At 37.9% G+C, this 21,559-nt stretch overlaps 1 protein-coding gene across 12 annotated transcripts in view; it reads left to right on the top strand.

Moving 5' to 3' along the window:
• The window catches only part of SORBS2 (sorbin and SH3 domain containing 2), a 173,719-nt gene that overhangs the window by 131,794 nt on the left and 20,366 nt on the right, over positions 1-21,559 (top strand). For 9 of the 12 annotated variants that reach the window (XM_061134671.1, XM_061134669.1, XM_061134670.1 and 6 more), the window contains 5 exons: positions 4,715-4,803; positions 6,173-6,219; positions 15,850-15,964; positions 16,771-16,899; positions 18,028-18,231. In XM_061134671.1, coding sequence (XP_060990654.1) covers positions 4,715-4,803; positions 6,173-6,219; positions 15,850-15,964; positions 16,771-16,899; positions 18,028-18,231 — 584 coding nt within the window. Of the gene's footprint in view, positions 1-842; positions 2,424-4,714; positions 4,804-6,172; positions 6,220-15,849; positions 15,965-16,770; positions 16,900-18,027; positions 18,232-21,559 lie in introns of all 12 variants that reach the window. The other 3 variants (XM_061134677.1, XM_061134675.1, XM_061134676.1) reach the window with 1 other exon arrangement.

Genomic DNA, 21,559 nt, shown 5'->3' with positions numbered 1-21,559 from the left:
CACAAAAGAAAAGACTATTTCCATAAGAACCATTTCCATCAGGGTTAGCTCTACATTATTATATTGCAAATGATTTTTTAAAAAGACCTTTCCTGGAAAAAAGCAAGTGCATTTACCTCTGATCAAAGTTTTATAATATATCCAGTTATCCTTATGGGAACCTGCCTAGTAAGAGGTTGAAAGTAGAGAAAGCAAAGAGGTAAATTCGTTTGTTTAAAAAGGTGCTAGTTGGTTTATTTCTTAGAAAAATATTAATAGCAGTAGTTCACAGCAACTGAACTCAATTTTACAATTCTGGAAAATATTCTGTCTTATAGCTTTTTCTATATAATGCCCATGAAAAATTATTTGATATCATTATTGGAGTATTAATTAAATGAAAATGTATAAATTACTCTTTACATCCATATTATTATAAATCAAATAAGACTCAAATTCTGATCCTATTAAGATGATTAAATCTATAACATTTTTAATTACAAAACCTTTAAATCACTACCAGGTCATGCTATTGGCTTCCAAAGTACTATTAGATTTTTGACATACCATATTCACAGAAAGATGGATGAAGTATGCAATGGAAATAAGTATATTTAGCAATACGAGTTACTTTCCATACACGGTTTGGTTAACTATTGTCTGCAAAGCTATGCTTATTGCTTTAGAATTAGACTTTTTTCTCTAAGTTGAAGCTACACATATGACATTTGGTTCCTGGATTGAACCCCACTAACTGCTTTCTCTTTGCTGTGCTATCTGATGCTAACTGACATGCTGTCCTCTTCACGAGCCTTTTAACTTCTCCAATGTCTCTCTTCCACCACGCTGCCTTGGACTAAAAGGTGGGGATGATAGCCAAACGTGTCCATCCCTTTCCAGTTTCTCAGGGCTCAACGGCCACCCCTCCCATGAGTTAGATTACTGTAACACTTACAGACAGCATCTAGATGTCCCGCAAGACTCGCAGAGGGCCATTACTTTCAAAAACGGCTGGCAGATGGCCCGGCAAAATGCAGAGGTCTGGAGCAGCACTGAAGAGACCGTCTCCCCCAAAATCAAATCCCGTAGTTGCGATGACCTTTTAAATGATGACTGCGACAGCTTGCCTGACCCAAAAACCAAGTCGGAAAGTATGGGTTCTCTGCTATGTGAGGAGGACCCCAAGGAGAGCTGCCCTGTGACCTGGGCTTCCCCCTATATCCAGGAGGGCCGCAGTAACGGCAGATCAAGGCTCCGACACAGGTCGGCCCACGACACCCCGGGCTTCCTAAAGATGTACAAGAAAATGCACCGCATCAACCGCAAGGACCTGATGAACTCCGAGGTCATCTGCTCCGTCAAGTCGAGAATAATGCAGTATGAGAAGGAACAGCAGCACAAAGGCCTGCTCCACGGATGGAGCCAGTCTTCCACCGAGGAGGTGCCCAGGGACATGGTCCCCACCCGCATTTCTGAATTTGAAAAGTTGATCCAGAAGTCAAAGTCCATGCCGAATTTGGGAGATGAAATGTTATCTCCTATAACCCTGGAGCCGCAACAGAATGGTTTGTGTCCCCAAAGGCGGTTTTCCATTGAGTCTTTGCTGGAGGAAGAGAATCAAGGTAGACACCCATCTCAGGTACCACGAAGCTACAAGTCTACAGCCCTGGTGCCCATCCACATTGAAGTCACCAGTGACGACCAGCCGAGAACCCACGTGGAGTTTTCTGATAGCGACCAGGATGGAGTTGTGTCTGACCACAGTGATTACATTCACGTTGAAGGATCGTCCTTCTGCAGCGAGAGTGATTTTGATCACTTTTCTTTCACATCCTCTGAAAGTTTTTATGGATCCAGCCACCATCATCACCACCATCACCACCATCATCACCGGCACCTCATCAGCTCCTGCAAAGGCAGATGCCCTGCCTCCTATACTCGATTTACCACGATGTTAAAACACGAAAGAGCTAAACACGAAAACGCTGATGAGCCCAGAAGACAAGACATGGACCCTGGCCTTTCTAAACTGGCATTTCTGGTCAGTCCTGTGCCTTTCCGGAGGAAAAAAAATTCAACTCCCAAAAAACAGATGGAAAAGGCAAAATGTAAGACGTCTGTGTTTGAGGCTCTGGACTCTGCCCTTAAGGACATCTGTGACCAAATTAAGGCTGAAAAGAGAAGGGGAAGTTTGCCAGACAACAGTATATTGCACCGTCTTATCAGTGAACTGCTGCCAGATATTCCTGAAAGGAATTCATCACTCAAAGCCCTAAAAAGGAGCCCCATGCACCAGCCTTTTCACCCACTGCCTCAAGAAGGTGCTATTCATTGCCCGTTGTACCAGAACGATTGTGGGAGAATGCCTCACAGTGCCTCCTTCCAAGACGACACCAACAACAACTACCACCACCAAGACCATGACAGTGCACTGAACCTCCAAGGTGGATCAACTTTTCTTTCTTTTCCCTTGTGGTTCACATACACACCCTCCAGTTCTTTCATGTTTCATTCCTACATCTCATCATTCTTGAGCTCTGTGACCACCTGGATTCATTATATGTTGTGAAGCAAATGCTTGTTGTACAAACATCTTACCGAATAGTTCTCATTTGTTCATGGGATATTTGGACTTGATGTGTGGCTTAAAGTGATCACAAAAATTTACTCATTCAGAATCAAAAGGGATAAATAGTTTTGCAGCTTGATGTTAGGGTTGAGATAACTGTTACATAGAAATGACAAATTAAACTTATTTTACCAGTTTATAAGAATTTCAAGACAGAAATCATAATTGAGTATCAGTGTCCTTAAGAAACTGACAACTTTGCATTAGCTCCTTTTTTGTTGTGAAAAATGAATCAAAATCAGTAGTTTAATATCTTTTCCTTGATTCTATTAACTTTCTAGTCATTCACCCAATAAATAATTTGCTGACATTCTATACAGAAGATGTAAAATCAGCACACTCAGGAAGCAAAACCAAAATATGTAATGTAGCAATTGATGTGTGATTAAAAGAGAATAAATAGGACTTGTTTAATAACTCTCTTCTTTTAAAAGATACAACTGATAAAATTTTTGTGAATATATCTTTAAGCTGTATATGTAAAAGTCTCATTTCCATCATTCATTTATTCATTTTCTCTTCCTCTTCATTATTTAATCTATTTTCTATTTCTGCTAAAAACAATCCTGTACCAACATTTGAATTAGATTATTTAGGATAAAAGTGACTCTCAACTTCATTTTCATAGATTCCTTAAAGTGGAACACAAGGACAAATAGCAATTCAAATACAGAGGACATTTTTTCAGGTATACATTACTGGAAAACACAGGATGTTTTGATATTTTTATCCAATCCTTTTCATTAATGCTTAAAGTGAATTTGTTTCCTGTGTAAAGTTTAAGAAGCTGGAATGAATCTTCCAGGCTGAAACTTAGATTGTTCACAGAATTTTTTTATGCACCAGACATTCCAAAGTGCTTTACACACATTTTCTACTTAACACGGCATAAACCTAGATGATAGATATTATTGTAAGCACTGTTTTACAGATGAGGAAATTAACACCCAGAGAGGACAAGAAATCTGACCAAAGTCACACAATGAGTAGGTAGCAGAAACAAGATTCAAACTCATGCAATTCAGAATTTGAGCACAGGATATCTATAGGGAAAAAGTCATAATTCATATTTCAAATTAATGTAACATATATAACCTGACTGTTAGTAACTATTGCACAAATTTGCTTATCTTATTAGTATTTATGTTTGTTTTCATTTATACCATGTGACATGCTTCAAAAATAGTAAATTTACATTTTTAAAATCAAAGTCAACAACTTGAAATTTTCACTGACTGAGACATGTTATAATGTAATGTTTTCATAAGTAACCTTTTCCAGTTATTCAATGTCATTTACATTTCCACATATAAAAGCATAAGATATAAAGATATCATTAATAGATACTTGCATCTTTATTTTATAGTGCAATTAATTTTGTATGTTTTGTTTTAGAGCAAACAGAAACAATGCAATAGTTCATAAGTCACTGGCCACCAATACGACACTTTCTGTTTAGAAAATTTTTATCCTTTTGTTCCTGGGGATAGATATTCACTTTCTAATAAGATAGTTGAGCACAAAGGAAGCAAACAGATGATGGCCTATTAAGCCTTAAACCTTAAGATGTCATCTTCAGACTCAATAAGTCATTAAACACAGAGAGAAAGAGAGAAGAGAATGGCCACGACGTAGTTCTGCCATCATCATATTTTTTTGTTTTTCATTTCTACATCCTTAAATTGTTCCATAACATGCTTCAGTTTTTATAAATGGTTGCTGCCATCTTCATCTTCTATAGGCTCTATCATAGAAATTATAAACTGGTGGCAAAAAGAACAGCAAGTATTAAATCCTTGAGAGGAAAAATCCCTGTAACTTTGAATTACCTATAGTAGGTGCTGCAGCATAATTGTATTGGCAGCGTAACAATTAAACCTTTATATTTATAATACTTCTGACATCTTGGATACTTTTCCTCTAAAAGTGCTCTGTTTTGTGTCTTATATCACATCTTTGTAATTACCTGTGAGTTTTAGGCCTGTGCTTTCCATTGTGGTGTCTCTCCACATTTGAAGGGGAATATAGTTGCCACCAGGGGAAATGGCCCATCAAGTCTGCTTTTTATTACGTGGATACTCATTCTGGCCCTGTCCTTTCCAACAGACCACGAGTCCCCTAGGAGTTACTCGGCCACACTGACTGATCTTGGAAGAACTGCACCCAGGGAAAGAAGAGGAACTCCAGAAAAAGAGGTAGCCTGCTTAGTGGCATTTGAGTCTTTTTCAACAATATACTTGAGAAAGCATTTGCCAGCCTAAGTTATGTCCAAAACCAGTAAAGAGCCCAGATTAAAAACATAAAAGTGTTGATGAAGAAACTAGAAATTAGTTTTCCCTGGAGCCCGAGCAAAGGATTTGAAGCCACTGCATTCTAACCTGAGCAGCACATCTCCCCCAGTTGTAGTCCATTTTTGAGAGTGACTCTCTGAGTCTTGACCTGACCTGTAAATTAACAGCTTTGTCTGAAACATCTTGAGCTGGGCCACCCCTTGGAGGAAGAAAGCTTTCCCTATCCAGATTTCTGGCCCAGCGATGAAGCGGACAGTCCTATCAGCTGTGATGCAAATCAATACAAGTTCCATGGAAATAATTTTTGCTGCCCTGCTTTTGTTGGGTTGGATCCCTGAAAAAAACCGCTGTTCCTGGGAACCCCTAACCTGCTGGCTCTTGTCTGTGGTCCTGAGCCAGGGCTGATGGTCTAGCTTGTACTATCTTGAAGCCATGAATGTTTGATGGAAACAGAAGGCTGGTCCTGGACCATCAGCCACTCCAGAAGGTTCTCTACCAGTGTCTAACATAGTCCAGTGCCTGTGGATCCAGGATCCAAAGTCAGGAATGATCCAGGATGCCCAAAGTCCACCAGAGTCACAGGGAAAGAGAGGTGAGAGGATGATTGGCATCAGAGAGGAAGAGCTCAAGTGAGTAGCTACAGGTGCCTCAGGAAGATCTGTGAGCCCCACACCGCGAGTGTGGGCTTGTGTCGAATCTGGTCAGGACTCAAAGATGAGCAGCTGGTGTACTGGGTGCTAAAGAATTCCTGAACTCCCCAGGGAATACAAAATGAGGAAGCCCATGCTTTTGGCCACTAACTAGCCTCTCCGTGGTAACTTGGCTATATTTCTTTGTTACTATGTTAACAAGTGTTTAGTAAAAGAAGTAATGACTTCCTTTGTGACTTTTTCCAGTCCTTTAATTATGGTTCAGAAGCTGTGTCAATACTTAGGACACAGAACAATTGACCTTCCACAGTTATCCCAGGAAAACCAAAATATACCTAGGACCAAATCCTCTGCAGGCATTTTATTCCCCTTTCATGGCAAACATTTGCTTTAGTCCCTAAGATGAAATGTGATATTCAACAATTATGGTGAATAGGTCATCTGTTATAGTTTAACTATCTAAAAAGAACCAATTGATTTGCTTATAAATTGCATATATGATTTACACTGTATATGTTTAATCAATCCCTCAAGTTTCATTTCTCTTTAATTCATATGAAACCGCTTTTTTAATAGGATATCCAAAATTTTAAGTTAGCATCAACTATTTCCTTCCTTTTCAGAAACTGCCTGCAAAAGCTGTTTACGATTTTAAGGCTCAGACATCCAAGTAAGTATAAGCATTCATCATATGATTTAAGGTGACTTTAAATACATAAATAATACTTTAAAAGACAAATATTGCACTGTGATGTGTTACAAATAAGACCTAGTTCCCAATTCAGCAATCAACTCTAATTAAATGGTTCTTTTTTAATTCATTGGGATGTTGGGGTAATTTTATTTTCATTTTGAGTTTCATTGAGAAACACTGAGTTTTAAATTACCCTAAATATGTTAGAGCACAATGAGTTCAAAAGGATAGGAAAAACAAAACGAAATTAAGGATCTTTGTTTCTAGAATTTTCATGTCAAGAATGAAGTAAAAATAAAGTGTTGGGGAGTAATTAATACTTAGAGAATTTGATAACATTTATTTATCCAACTATATCAAGGATAGTTTGTGGTTAAAGACTATAACTGTGTACAAAGACTCCTATAGTAAAAATCTCCATTTCTCAATACTCAGAGCTTAAAGACTCTGAGTACATTTTTATCCTGTGGCCTTTTTTTCTTTTTTTAAGAGGTTAACATTTTATCTATTTATTTGGCCACAATGAGGGTTATGTGGGATCTTAGTTCCTCAACCAAGGATCCAACCTTCCACCCTCCACAGTGGAAGCATGGAGACGAAGTCTTAACCACTGGACTGCCAGGGAATTCCCTATCCTGTGGTCTTTTAATGTTGGTGTTTTCACAACACAAATTGTGTTGGAATTTTTCACTTTTTTTTTTTTTTTAGGAACTTGTTCATCAGATGGGCACATGGTTAGGGAAAGCTAATAGTAAGCACATGAGGAGATTTAAATAGGAGCAAGACTTACAGCTCTGTTATGGTCCATGTCACATGCCTAACTTAAGAAACTTTGGTCTCCAGTAGAATTCAAGATGCTGGCATTAAATTACACTATGCCGTTTAGATGGAATATATACAACAGTCAAAGCATTTGTTCATAAAAATGCATATTATATGAATTAATAGTTAAAGAATCCATCTCTGGCAGAAGACGTATAAACAATAAAACCACTCAAAATTTGGAAATGAATAAGAAAATGCTATTTAGAGGGGAAGATGTTGAACGTGAAGGAAAGCTTACAGCCTTTTTTTCTGATGAGAGAAGTAACATCTGCTCTGCTTCCACTGCTATTCGGGTATGGTGTGATCATTCATACAAGGCATGTCAGTTATATAAAATAATGATTTAAAACACATAAATTTCATTTCTTCTTTATGACAATCAAATGTGTCCTCAGATGTGTGAAGCCCTGAGGCATGACAGGATGTATAAAATATGCTCAGGGCTCAGAAGCTTTTTGAGAAATCTGAATCAGAAACAAGCATCGGAAGACAGATGAGGTGCAGTGCAGAGGAAAGGTGTTTGTGGTGGCGATTGTGTCATGGATTTCATCTGCTCCAAGTGCCAAGCCCCTCACCCTCCTCCATGGCCAAGTCCTCACTGTGAATGTGTGAACGTGGCAAAGGTTCGGGGAAACCCACTCTCCCGCACGCTGCCAACGGGAGTGTAAATGACACAGTTGTTCTCAAGGGCACCTGCGCTACCCCCACTAAGGTCTTCCTCAACCAACAAAATCTAATTGTATTATACGCCTTTAGAGAAGTGGAGTGAGTAATCACCCATGGAACCCATCCCAGAACTTCCAGTTCAGTTCAGTCGCTGAGTTGTGTCTGATTCTTTGTGACCCCATGGACTACAGCACGCCAGGCCTCCCTGTCCATCACCAACTCCCAGAGTTTACTGAAACTCACATCCATTGAGTCGGTGATGCCAACCAACCATCTCATCCTCCATCATCCCCTTCTCCTCCTGCCTTCAATCTTCCCCAGCATCAGGGTCTTTTCCAATGAGTCAGTTCTTTGCATCAGGTGGCCAAAGGATTGGAGTTTCAGCTTCAGCATCAGTCCTTCCAATGAATATTCAGGACTGATCTCCTTTAGGATGGACTGGTTGGATCTCCTTGCAGTCCAAGGGACTCTCGAGTCTTCTCCAACACCACAGTTCAAAAGCATCAATTCTTTGATACTCAGCTTTCTTTATAGTCCAACTCTCATATCCATACATGACTACTGGAAAAACTATAGCCTTGACTAGATGGACCTTTGTTGGCAAAGTAATGTCTCTGCTTTTTAATATGTTGTCTAGGTGGCTCAGACGGTAAAGTGTCTGCCCGCAATGCAGGAGACCCGGGTTCAATCCCTGGGTTGGGAAGATCCCCTGGAGAAGGAAATGGCAACCCACTCCAGTATGCTTGCCTAGAAAGTTCCATGGATGGAGGAGCCTAGTGGGCTACAGTCCATGGGGTTGCAAATAGTTGGACACGACTGAGCGACTTCACTCACTCACTCTAGGTTGGTCATAACTTTCCTTCCAAGAAGTAAGAGTCTTTTAATTTCATGGCTGCAGTCACCATCTGCAGTGATTTTGGAGCCCAAGAAAATAAAGTCTGTCACTGTTTCCACTGTTTCCCCATCTGTTTGCCATGAAGTGATGAGACCGGATGCCATGATCTTAGTTTTCTGAATGTTGAGTTTTAAGTCAACGTTTTCACTGTCCTCTTTCACTGTCATCAAGAGGCCCTTTAGTTCTTCAATTTCTGCCATAAGGGGGTGGTGTCATCTGCATATCTGAGGTTATTGATATTTCTCCCGGCAATCTTGATTCCAGCTTGTGCTTCATCAAGCCCAGCATTTCTCAGGATGTATTCTGCATATAAGTTAAATAAGCAGGGTGACAACATACAGCCTTGACGTACTCCTTTTCCTATTTGGAGCCAGTTTGTTGTTTCATGTCCAGTTCTAACTGTTGCTTCTTGACCTGCATATAGGTTCCTTAAGAGGCTGATCATGTGGTCTGGTATTCCCATCTCTTTCAGAATTTTCCAGAGTTTGTTGTGGTCCACAAAATCAAAGGCTTTGGCATAGTCAATAAAGCATAAGTAGATATTTTTCTGGAACTCTCTTGCTTGTTCAATGATCCAGCGGATATTGGCAATTTGATCTCTGGTTCCTCTGCCTTTTCTAAATCCAGCTTGAACATCTGGAAGGTCATGGTTCATGTACTGTTGAAGCCTGACTTGGAAAATTTTGAGTATTACTTTACCAGCATGTGAGATGAGTGCAATTGTACAATAGTTTGAGCATTCTTTGCATTGCCTTTCTTTGGGGTCAGAATGAAAATTGACCTTTTCCAGTCCTGTGGCCACTGCTGAGTTTTCCAAATTTGCTGGCATATTGAGTGCAGCACTTTCACAGCACCATCTTTTAGGATTTGAAATAGCTCAACTGGAATTCCATCACCTCTACTAGCTTTGTTCATGGTGATGCTTCACTAAGGCCCACTTGACTTCGCATTCCAGAATGTCTGGCTCTAGGTTGGAGATCACACCATCGTGATTATCTGGGTCATAAAGATCTTTTTTGTATAGCTCTTCTGTGTATTCTTGCCGCCTATTCTTAGTATCTTCTGCTTCTGGACAGAAGGTCCATACCATTTCTGTCCTTTATTGAGCCCTTCTTTGCATGAAATGTTCCCTTGGTATCTCTAATTTTCTTGAAGAGATCCTTAGACTTTCCCATTCTTTAGTAAGAAAAAAAAATTGTTTCCCTCATAGTACCAATAAATTTATCTGATTGCAACTTAATCACCTTCCTCTTTTTCTGTTCTCAGGAAATATAAAAGAGTGGTTATGCATCACCCCCAATGTAGCTACACACCTGACACAAAAATCATGGTTGTGGATGACTCATACAGCTACAAAAAAAGGCTCTCACATCCAGACAGCTCTGAAAGTTTCAGGAGGACTGACCACATTGTGAAGTCATTTCAACCATGAGCTAGATGTGAGGGTTAGCAGACATTTGGCCCAGAGGTCCTTGAAGTCTGGTCCTATCCAAACTGTCCATGAATGTATCTGTCCATGCCAAATGGTTTTGGACAGGACCATGTATCAAGGACCTTTGGGCGGAAACCAAATATCTTACAGACATTCTGGGCAGGATAAAATGTCCTGCAAGAAATGTGAGTACTTCTTGTGCCTAACATCTTAACAAACAAGAGACAGATATTTGTTTCAAATAATCTGTTTTAAATGCTTTTTTTTTTTTTTTTTTACTGAATACATAATGTATAGATTGTTAACTAGGAAAAAGAGATAAAATGCTATTCCCAATGGTTGTCAATGGCCACTTATTCAAAGGTGGTGGGGGTTGGGGGTGGAATAAACTTATCAAAATGAGATTTCTAGAAAGATGAGCCTCCCGTGACATGAAAACAAGCCCTGAGCCTTTGGAGTAGGGGCACTGATTCCAAGACTCTAGACTACCAGAGAACTAACCCTAGGGAATATCAAATAGTGAGAACTCACACAAAGGAAACCACTTGAATATAAGACCGGGTATCACCCAACCACCAGTTGCACCCTGTGCAGGATGCCTCATCTAAACAACAAACAAAACCAAAATACAAACCCACTCATCAGCAGACAGGATTACCACCTCACTCAGTGTTGCCCATCAGAGGAAAAACAAACAAAAATTCAACACAAATCCCACCCTATACAAAGCTTACACAAACCACTGGACCAACCTGAGGAGGGCAGAAACCAAAAGGAAGAAAGAATTCAACCTTGAAGCCTGGGAAAAGGAGACCTCAAACAGTAAGTGTAAAAAAAAATAATGAAAAGGCAGAGAAATACTACACAAATGAAGGAACAAACCAGAAACACAAGTCCAAATAAATGAAGAGGAAATAGGCATTTCATTCTGAAGATGAATTCAGAATAATGACAGTAAAGATGATCAAAAACCTTGAAAACAAAACGGAGAAAATACAAGAATTAATTAACAAAGACCTAGAAGAATTAAAGAATAAACATACAGAGACAAATAACACAATTACTGAAATTAAAAATACTGTAAAAGGAACCAATAACAGAATATCTGAAGCAGAAGAACAAATCAGTGAGCCGGAAGATAAAATGGTGGAAGTAACTTCTGAAGAGCAGAATAAGGTAAAAAGAATAAAAAGAACTGAGGATAGTCTCAGAGACCTCTGGGACAATATCAAATGCAACAACATTTGAATTATATGGGTCCCAGAAGAAGAATAGAAAAAGAAAGGGTATGAGAAAATTTTTGAAAAGATCATAGTTGAAAATTTCCCCAACACGGAAAAGGAAATAGTCAATCAAGTTCAAGAGGCACAAAGAGTCCCATACAGGATAAACCCAAGGAGAAACATGCCAAGACACATATTAGTCAAACTAACAAAGACTAAACACAAGGAAAGAATATTAAAAGCAGCAAGGGAGAAGCAACAAGTAATATACAAGGCAAACCCCATACGCTTAACAGCTGATCTTTCAGCAGAAACTCTGCCTGTCAGAAGAAGGGAATGGCAGGATATATTTAAAGTACTGAAAGGGGAAAATCTACAACCAAGATTTCTGTACCTGGCAAGGATCTCATTCAAAGTTGATGGAGAAATAAAAAACTTTTCAGACCAGCAAAAGTTAAGAGAATTCAGTACCACCAAACCAGCTTTACAACAAATGTTCAAGGGACTTATATAGTCAAGAAATACAAGAGAAGAAAAAAGATCTACAAAATCAACCCCAAACAATTAAGAAAATGGCAATAGGAAAAAAAAGAAAATGGCAATAGGAACATATATATCAATAATTACTTTAAATGTAAATGGATTAAATGCTCCAACCAAAAGACACAGACTGGTTGAATGGATACAAACAAGACCCATACAAGAAGCCCACTTCAGGCTTAAAGACACATATAGACTGAAAATGAGAGGATGGAAAAATATATTCCATGCAAATGGGAAGCAAAAGAAAGCTAGAGTAGCAATCCTCATATCAGACAAAAGAGACCTTAAAATAAAGAATATCAAGGATCAATCCAAGAGGAAGATATAACAGTTGTAAATATCTATGCATCCAACATAGGAGCACCTCAATACATAAAACAAACACTAATAGACATAAAAGGAGAAATTGACAATAGCACAATAATAGTAGGAGACTTTAACACCCCACTCACACCAATGGACAGATCATCGATCATAAAAACAGAAAATTAATAAAGAAACACAAGTCTTAAATGATACGTTAGATGAGATGAACCTCATTGACACCTTCGGGACATTCCATCCAAATGCAGAATATACCTTCTTCTCAAGTGCACGTGGAACAATCTCCAGGATAGACCACATCTTGGGTCATAAACCAAACCTCAGTAAATTTAAGAAAATTGAAATCATATCAAGCATCTTCTCCAACCACAGCACTATGAGACTAGATAGCAATTACAAGAAAAAAACTGTAAGAAACACAAACACATGGAGATTAAACAACACATTTCTAAATAACCAACAGGTTACTGAAGAAATCAAAAGGGAAATCAAAAAATTTCTAGAAACAAATGACAATGAAAACAGGACAACTCAAAACCTATGGGACGCAGCAAAAGCAGTTCTAAGAGGGAAGTTTATAGCACTACAATCCTACCTCAAGAAACAAGAAAAACATCAAATAGACAACCTAACTTTACACCTAAAACAACTGGAAAAGAAGAACAAAAAGACCCCAAAATTAACAGAAGGAAAGAAATCATAAAGACCTGAGCAGAAATAAATAAAAAATAAATGAAAGAAACAATAGTAAAGGTTAATAAAACTAAAAGCTGGTTCTTTGAGAGGATAAACAAAATTAACATAACTTTAGCCAGACTCATCAAGAAAAAAAGAAGAATCAAATCAACAAAATTAGAAATGGAAAAGGAGAGGTTACAACAGACAATGCAGAAATACAAAAGATTATAAGAGGCTATTATGAACAACTATATGGCAATAAAATGGATAACCTGTAAGAAATGGACAGATTCTTAGAAAAGTTCAATCTTCCAAGACTGAACCAGAAAGAAATGGAAATTATGAACAATCCAATTACAAGCACTGAAATTGAAGGTGTGATCAAAAATCTCCCAAAAAACAAAAGCCCAGGACCAGATGGCTTCACAGGAGAATTCTATCAAACATTTAGAGAAGAGCTAATGCCTATCTTTCTAAAATTCTTTCAAAAAATTGCAGAGGAAGGAACACTTCCAAACTCATTCTACAAGGCCACCATCACCCTGATACCAAAACCAGACAATGACAACACAAGAAAAGAAAAGTACAGGCCAATATCACTAATGAACATAGATGCAAAAACCCTCAACAAAATTTTAGCAAAGAGAATTCAGCAACACATTAAAAAGCTCATACACCATGATCAAATTGGATTTATTCCAGGGATGCAAGGATTCTCAATATACGGAAATCAATCAATGTGACACACCATATTAACAAATTGAAAGATAAAAATCATATGATCATCTCAATAGAGGCAGAAAAAGCCTTTGACAAAATTCAGCACCCATTTATGATTAAAACTCTTCGAAAAATGGGCATAGAAGGAAACTACCTCAACATAATAAAGACCATAATAAGCCTATAGCAAACATTATTCTCAATGGTGAAACTTAAAAGCTTTTGCACAGCAAAGGAAACTATAAGCAAGGTGAAAAGACAACCCTCAGAATGGGAGAAAATAATAGCAAATGAAACAACTGAGAAAGGATTAATTTCCTAAATATACAAGCAGCTCATACAACTCCATGGCAGAAAAACAAACAACCCAATCAAAAAGTGGGAAAAAGACCTAAACAGACATTTCTCCAAGGATGATGTACAGATGGCTAACAAACACATGAAAAGATGCTCAACATTGCTCATTATTAGAGAAATGCAAATCAAAACTACCATGAGATATCACCTCACACTGGTCAGAATGGCCATCATCAAAAAGTCTACAAACAAATGCTAGAAATTCTAGCTCTGAGATGAGATGAACATAATTTTGAAAACTGAAAAGTGAGACCACTGTCCTTTTTTCCCAGATGACTCGAAAATTCTAAATACAAGTCTTTACCCATAGAAAGGATATCTTTTCATATTTAAAAGAAAAATAATTAGCTGTCTCTTAATTACTCTTTTTTAAAAGCTAAGTTTTCTGATCTCATTTCCAGATACAAAATGTACTTAGTATAAATAAAACTGTTGGATTGTAAACATGAAAATACTTCGGTTTTTCTTTTCTATATTAGGCACATGTGTGAAGAGGGAAGTACTGTATTTGAATGTAAGGCTCTGTGAATCTTCTTTGCTTTTAGGGTTACTGAAAATTTAACACACTTCCATTGTGAAGATTTTAGCACTTCTAAATGTGTGATAATTCTTTTAACTATGCAGCCTTTTTCAATTAATTCTTTTAATCAATGTGAAATATTCTACATTTAATATAAACCTCTCTGTGTTATATACTCTTCACACATAAATGCTCCAACTCAAGATCCTGAACAAAACAACACAGAAGATTTGGGAGTGGGAAGGCAGGTGTGTCAGACTGTGGGGCTCTTGGCAAAAGATCCAAAATAAGTACCCTTCAACGAGACATGATTGTGAAGACAAAATAACACAGAGACACAATCACCTGGGAGATGAAGCCATGAAAAACTATAGCAGTGAGGGTGAGAATTTAGCCATGAATTATTCATGATGAGTAATGTCTTTATAACTTAAAATTAAACACCCCAATCTACCTACTATCTCCTTAGAAACAGTCAAAATGGAAAAGCATACTTACTTTCTTGAAATTATTTTTAGATTTAAAAACCAAAAAAACATAAAGGAGGGTACAAGCAATCTGTGCATGTCTTTGCACTTGAAACAAATTGATCTTTGTGACCATAGTTCATAATACTGTACTGCATATTTGTTGAAAGTTTCTAATAAATCTTAAAGGTTCTCATCATAAGAAAAAAATGGGAACTATATGTGGTGACTGTTAATTCAACTTATTGTGGTGGTCATTTTTAAATATATACAAATATTATGTTGTACATCCGAAACTAACATAATGTTACATGTCAATTATACTCCATGTTTTAAAATTTTTTCTCATTGTACCTCATTTGAAAAATCAAAGTATAAAATCTTTTCTGCTCCACAAGATAAAATCATTATCAAGATACTCTACTTAAATGCATGTCAACCAGCTTCAAGGAACCATAAATAAAATGTTTTCTCATGTTGGCATTTGTGTGCTAAGGTTAAATGATATTGGTCTCCTCATTGTAAGCTTGAGCTCACAGGAGGAGACAAAGGAGACAAAGAGAGAGAAGTAACTAACTAGCTAACTTCAGGGCAAATAAAAATCATTGCAGACTAAACCCAGCATTATGGCAAGCATCACAACTCTTCTCCCATAAATCAAAGAGTAGATAGCAATCATCTGTCCCCACCTTTGAATTTCTTATTAATCTGCCTGTGATTTAAATCAGACATGATGTTTATATTTGCTCTTTTTCAATCATTTCTAAAATGATAATGTTTCAAATGAATTCTAAAAATTTTTCAAGGAACATCCTTAGCTAACTGGGCTCAACAGACTTTTTTTCAATACTGGAAGTACATTAACCAGCCAAATGCAGATCCAGTGAGAATGCTGATCTGAAGAATAACTGCTGTACATCACAAAAAAAAAAAAAATTTAAATGTATCTCTTCCAGGGAGCTGTCATTTAAGAAAGGAGATACTGTCTACATCCTCAGGAAAATTGATCAGAACTGGTATGAGGGAGAGCATCACGGGAGAGTGGGCATTTTCCCAATCTCATATGTAGAGGTAAGCCCTTCCCCTTCTCCCCCTACGTGATTGTTGTTTCTAGAGTCACCATGGGTCAAGAATAGATAACTGCTTTGCAAATAAGTTCATCTGTACCATTGTTCTAGACTCCACAGTTATGAGTTAATATGATATTTATTTTTCTCTTTCTTACCTCACTCTGTATGACCATCTCTAGGACCATCCATGTCTCCACAAATGACCCAATTTCATTCATTTTTATGGCTGAGTAATATTCCATTATATATATATGCACCACATCTTTATCCATCCCTCTGCTGATGGGACATTTAAGTTGTTTCCATGTCCTGGCTATTGTAAATAGTATTGCTATGAATGTTAGGGTGCACGTATCCTTTTGAATTATGGTTTTCTCTGTGGTATGGAGATATGGTATATCTCCAGGAGTGGGATTACTGGGTCATATGTTAGTTCTACGTTTCATTTTTGAAGGCACCTCCATACTGTTTTCCATAGGGGCTGTATCAGTTTACACTGCCCCCAAGGAGGGGTGGGGAGTGGCGTGGGAAGAACTGGGAAACTGGGATTGGCTCACATACACTGTTGATGCTATGTATAAAATACATAACTAATGAGAACTTACTCTACGCACAGGGAACTCTACTTTGAGCTCTTGGGTGCCCTGAATGGGAAGGAAATCCAAAAGAGAGGGGATACATGTGCACATATAGCTGATTCATTTTGCTGTATGGCAGAAACTAACACAGCATCATAAAGCAATACACACCAATCAAAATTAATTTAAAAAGAAGACAAAGAATAAAGAGAACTGTTCTCCTTTGTAGAAACTCACACCTCCTGAAAAAGCACAGCCTGCAAGACCACCTCCCCCAGCCCAGCCTGGTGAAATTGGAGAAGCTGTCGCCAAATATAATTTCAGTGCTGACACCAACGTGGAGCTATCGCTGAGAAAGGTAAGTGGCTTTCTTCCTTGGTGCATTTGAAAGGCTGCATAGTTTCAAAACTAAGACAGGTCATCTTCTTCCTTAGACAATTTTTGCATCTTCCTCATTTACTGCAAAGGACCCCGGTAAGGCTGCCCTGAGTCACTGCTACCTACCTCTCCCGTGTCCTTCCTGATGAGGTCGTTGTGGGATGCAAAGCTTTGCAGAGAGACTTTTCCTCTGGGGGAGCTCCAAATTGTCTCCCAGGGGTGCCTCGGGCTAAATATCAAGAGCTGTACAAGGGAAAACATCAAAAGAAATTAGCACTTTAGTACACTTCAAGATATTGTTCTTCTGCTGCCTTGTTATTCAAAAGTTATATCAAATTCCAAATTTAAACTGGGTTTTGTGGCATTGGCTTGATCCTTCAGGTTGCAGAAATAGTGACTATAGAAGGTCCTAGCATTGTCAAAGCCAGGGGTTTTATGAAAAACGTTACTGACCACTATGGCATGGCCACCCACCAGTCAGAATGGATGCTGGTATTACACTGTCTTGATGCAGACCAGGTGGACGTGAGTCCTGGCCACAGCTATGCATTATCTAGGATGCTAGCTATGTCCCATCCCATTAGCTTTTACTCCTTTGTTACTAGGCAGCGCATTAGATAAAAGAAGAAAAATGGTGTGCTATCCACCTTCATCCCTCCCAGAGGGTGCTTTCTGGACCCCTTTTCAGACACACCGTCACCCCAACCTCTGGTGCACTTTCTGAGGTTCTGCCCACTGAAGCTCATCCCCTTGAATCTATCAGTGATCAGATGATGGTCTTGTCATCGACCCACTGCAGGTTAAACTACTGTGCTTTTTGAAATAACTCACACATGACATTTCCCACAGGACCAATCTGAACATGTGTAAAGCCCAAGTATCCTCAGGAAAGCTTCTAATACATGGCTGATTACACTGTATATATGTTGATAAGCTATAATTTAGGAGAGCTCTGGAGGCTTTAGTTGCATTTTCCTAACGAAAACAAAATGCTCAAAGTATTAAGACTTTCCCAGACGGAAAACTATTATTAAAAAACACAAACAATTATAACTTTTTATGTTATCACAGGTCTATTTCTAACGCATTTTCCTACTATTCATTACAGGGAGATAGAATTATTCTTCTTAAAAGAGTTGATCAAAACTGGTATGAAGGTAAAATTCCAGGAACCAACAGACAAGGCATCTTCCCTGTTTCCTATGTAGAAGTTGTCAAGAAGAACACAACCAAAGGTGCTGAGGACTATCCTGAACTTCCAATACCCCACAGCTATTCTAGTGATAGAATCCACAGCTTAAGTTCAAATAAGGTAAGAAGACATTCTAGCATATTAGTATAATACTTGGGAGTTTGGAGTAAGATACATATTAGGTACATATTAGGTACCTAATTTGGTACATATTAGGGCATTAGACTACAACATCGTATCTATGGCAAAATGAAAGATTTACATGTTGTGTTTCTCAGGTGTGAGTGCCAGGTCAAGTCAGTGTAATTTAGTTTCTCTTATGGGTACTTGCATAATGGTTTAAGCTACACAAAGGCAAACAACATAAAGAATCTACTATCTTAAGAGAAGCATTTTCTTTTAGAGGGCTAAGGCTGTGCATTTTATTTATTCTACTTTTTTTTGAAGACTGGGTTTATGAGAAATTACTCTCAATCCTTTAGCATTGGAGAGTGAAACAGTTTAGTACTTGCTAATTTTGTTTGACTGGTGACAAAATTTTCTACAATCTTCTTTAGTACGTTTACTTCACTATCAGAGCTCAGCATTTAGATAGCAACATCCTTCCTTCAGTAGTTCCTACTGATAAAAAGAAAAAAAAAATCTTCATCTATGTGTTAAATATCTGTCTTATCTAGCATTCAGTCATCTTAAAAGAACTACCAGATAAATTTCAAAGTAACCGCCCTTTCAAATAAAAGGTTATAAGAAAGAATCACTGTATCTACAAAGGCTTATTTAAAATTTAAGAAATTTTCCCATGAAGTCTTAATAAATATTGGCAGTGTAGATCACAATGTTTTGATCTTTGTTGTGAATATGATTTAAATGTATTTTCAATTTCCTAGGTTTTTCTTAGGATATCGTATTTTACATTTCATAGGTAGAGATGTGTACAAATTTCACTAATGACTAATTAGTGTTTTATTCTCACTGCTAGGGAAAAATACATTAAAAAGCTTATGCCCTTAAATTTAAAAAAATATTTAACAGTTCACCAACCAGAATCTATACTATGACGTCACTGGCTAAATGAAGGAAACTCCTTAATAGTTTTGAACTGAATCATTTTCAGAAAAAAAAAAAAACAAACTGCAATGTACTTCTAAACCATGACACCCGAAACAAACTAAATGTTAAATATCCTATTTTCTAACTGATCTTTGTAAACAGAGAAGGGAATTCACTATGATTTATGAATCACTCTTGGACATACTCTGATCACATTTCTTTAGACATATTATCTTTATTTAGGAGAGGTTCAAATGTAAGTTGGTATTATTTCTGATATTTCTGCTTTTAGTAGAGTAGAATCCAATTCTAACGCTTTTAGAAGATAAGATAATTATATGATGCTTGTACTACAGGTATATTTTTTGTGATACAGGTATGTCAGGGCACTCAATTTAACTTTCAGTAGAAGCAAGCCCATGGTAAGGCTAAGCACTTTGAAACCGTTAACACGTGTATTAGTGACTGTGGTAATGGCACATTGCAGTAGCCGTAGTAACAGGTCGTAATGGTGGCAGTAATGATGTAGTGGTAGTCATGACAATAATGGAATTTAAAGACCTTTCTTCCTCAGCCACATCATATTCCTGGCACGAAAAGGTGCTATGTAGCCTTTAATCTTGAATCTTCTATAAGGATGCTCATAAATGTTTTGTGACGCTTTGTCTCGTTTATCCCACCCCATGATGATGTGACATCACATTTCCTTTTTTTTAAAAAAAAAAAATCTAGATAAATTCTATTAAACCCCATTCCTCTTGTAGGATAGAATTCAAAATTAAGTGCAGAATGCACTGTGCGCTGATCCATACTAAGGCCCAAGGACCAAGAGTGCTGAGTGCACCAGTGACATGTCATTCAAAACAGTCAGCCAGAAAGTACAATCTCTCTTGAAGATGTTTTTCTTTCCAAACCCCAATCGTCTACTTGGAAAGAGCCAAAGTAAAATGTCTTCCGCCAGCCTGTCTCAAATACTTCACATGTGCAGCATGTAACATTCTTCCTAGTCCAAAAACAATATATAAACGTATTAGAATGTTCCTAGGCACACGTCAAGAACAACTTTTAATGAAGAAAAATTCTGTTTTGTTCAGTACATCCAAAATGCAGTAGTAATATTAAGATATACAGAAGTTTGTTTTTTTTTTTACTTCAGGAGATTGAGTTTCATAAATTAGACCTCCACTAGTTTACATAAAATGTCAAGCTTTTGAAAACGAGAATGGAAGTCCTACTAGAGGTTTACTCCTGTTCACATCACATGCTCCCTTTCTGTATAAACATTTACTCTGGATTTTTTAAAACTTTGAAGTAGTAGTTATGCAAGTTCAGTCTCATTTTGATCATAAGTTTCTCCTCTTAAAAAAAAAATCTTTCTCAGAACTTATTCATTTAGAAATGTGTTAACATATAATGATGTAAAAATATTTTATGCCATATGTTATAATCACCTCGCAACCATAAGTGAGAAAATGATGAAAGTTCAAAAGATTTGGCACAGGAAGAACACTAAACAAATTCTGGGAATAAAAAAGGCTTAATTGTTGGTTTTCATTCTACATTAACACTATTCCAGAGTTATTTATATTAAATCAATATCTAGAAACCTATTTTGAAAGAAGTAGACTATTAAATCTCTAAATATTTTCCTGTCTTTATAATCTCTATGACAGCTTTACCTTGTCATTTGACATTTAATGGACCTTTTCCAAATGCTGGCATACTTCAGATCAATCTTTAATTAATATGCTAAGGATTTTATGTATTTAAATTCAAAAACTAACAGCCAATCTACACCATAGCGTATTTTTTATATTCACCACCATGTCTTTTTGCATTTCTGTCTCTGTGTTTTGATGCATTATTTTTACTTTCATCTTTTCTGTAAATTCATAATCCCTGCTCATCTCTAAGCTGGCTTCCAGTGAACCAGGCCCCCCTCTCTTGCACAAAGCTTCACGTGACCCTGATAGCAACGCTCTCCAGGGAACCACCCCAGGGTGGCTGTCCCTGCCAGCCAAGGGTGCACTGGTAAATCCTTCAGCCCCAACGCCGCCTCATTTTCTGGACAAGTTCTTGGACGAATTAGAGAAGCTTGGTGCTTTAGCTTTACCAGCTGACCCAGCCAAACCAGATACCCCGGAGGAGATCAGCCTTGAGATTAAGGAGGATCCCTCCATCCTCCCCCCATGGCCGCGAGTACCCACACCTGCCAGAGGCCCCTCCTCTCAGCTGCCTTTGCTCCGCTCAGCTATGACTTCAGCTGCAGCCCGGCCTCCTGAGGCCACGATGCTTCAGGATTCCAGAAAGACACCTCCAAACCAGTCTGCAAATGTGACAAAAATGAGAGAGGGCTCTGCAGGCCCGGAGAAGGTACTGGAGGTCCTAGGTGATAAGT

This window comes from Dama dama, chromosome 32 (assembly GCF_033118175.1).
Source record: "Dama dama isolate Ldn47 chromosome 32, ASM3311817v1, whole genome shotgun sequence".
NCBI lineage: Eukaryota > Metazoa > Chordata > Mammalia > Artiodactyla > Cervidae > Dama > Dama dama.
Note: the sequence above shows the minus strand (reverse complement) of the source record. Positions and strands in the feature narration are given on the sequence as shown.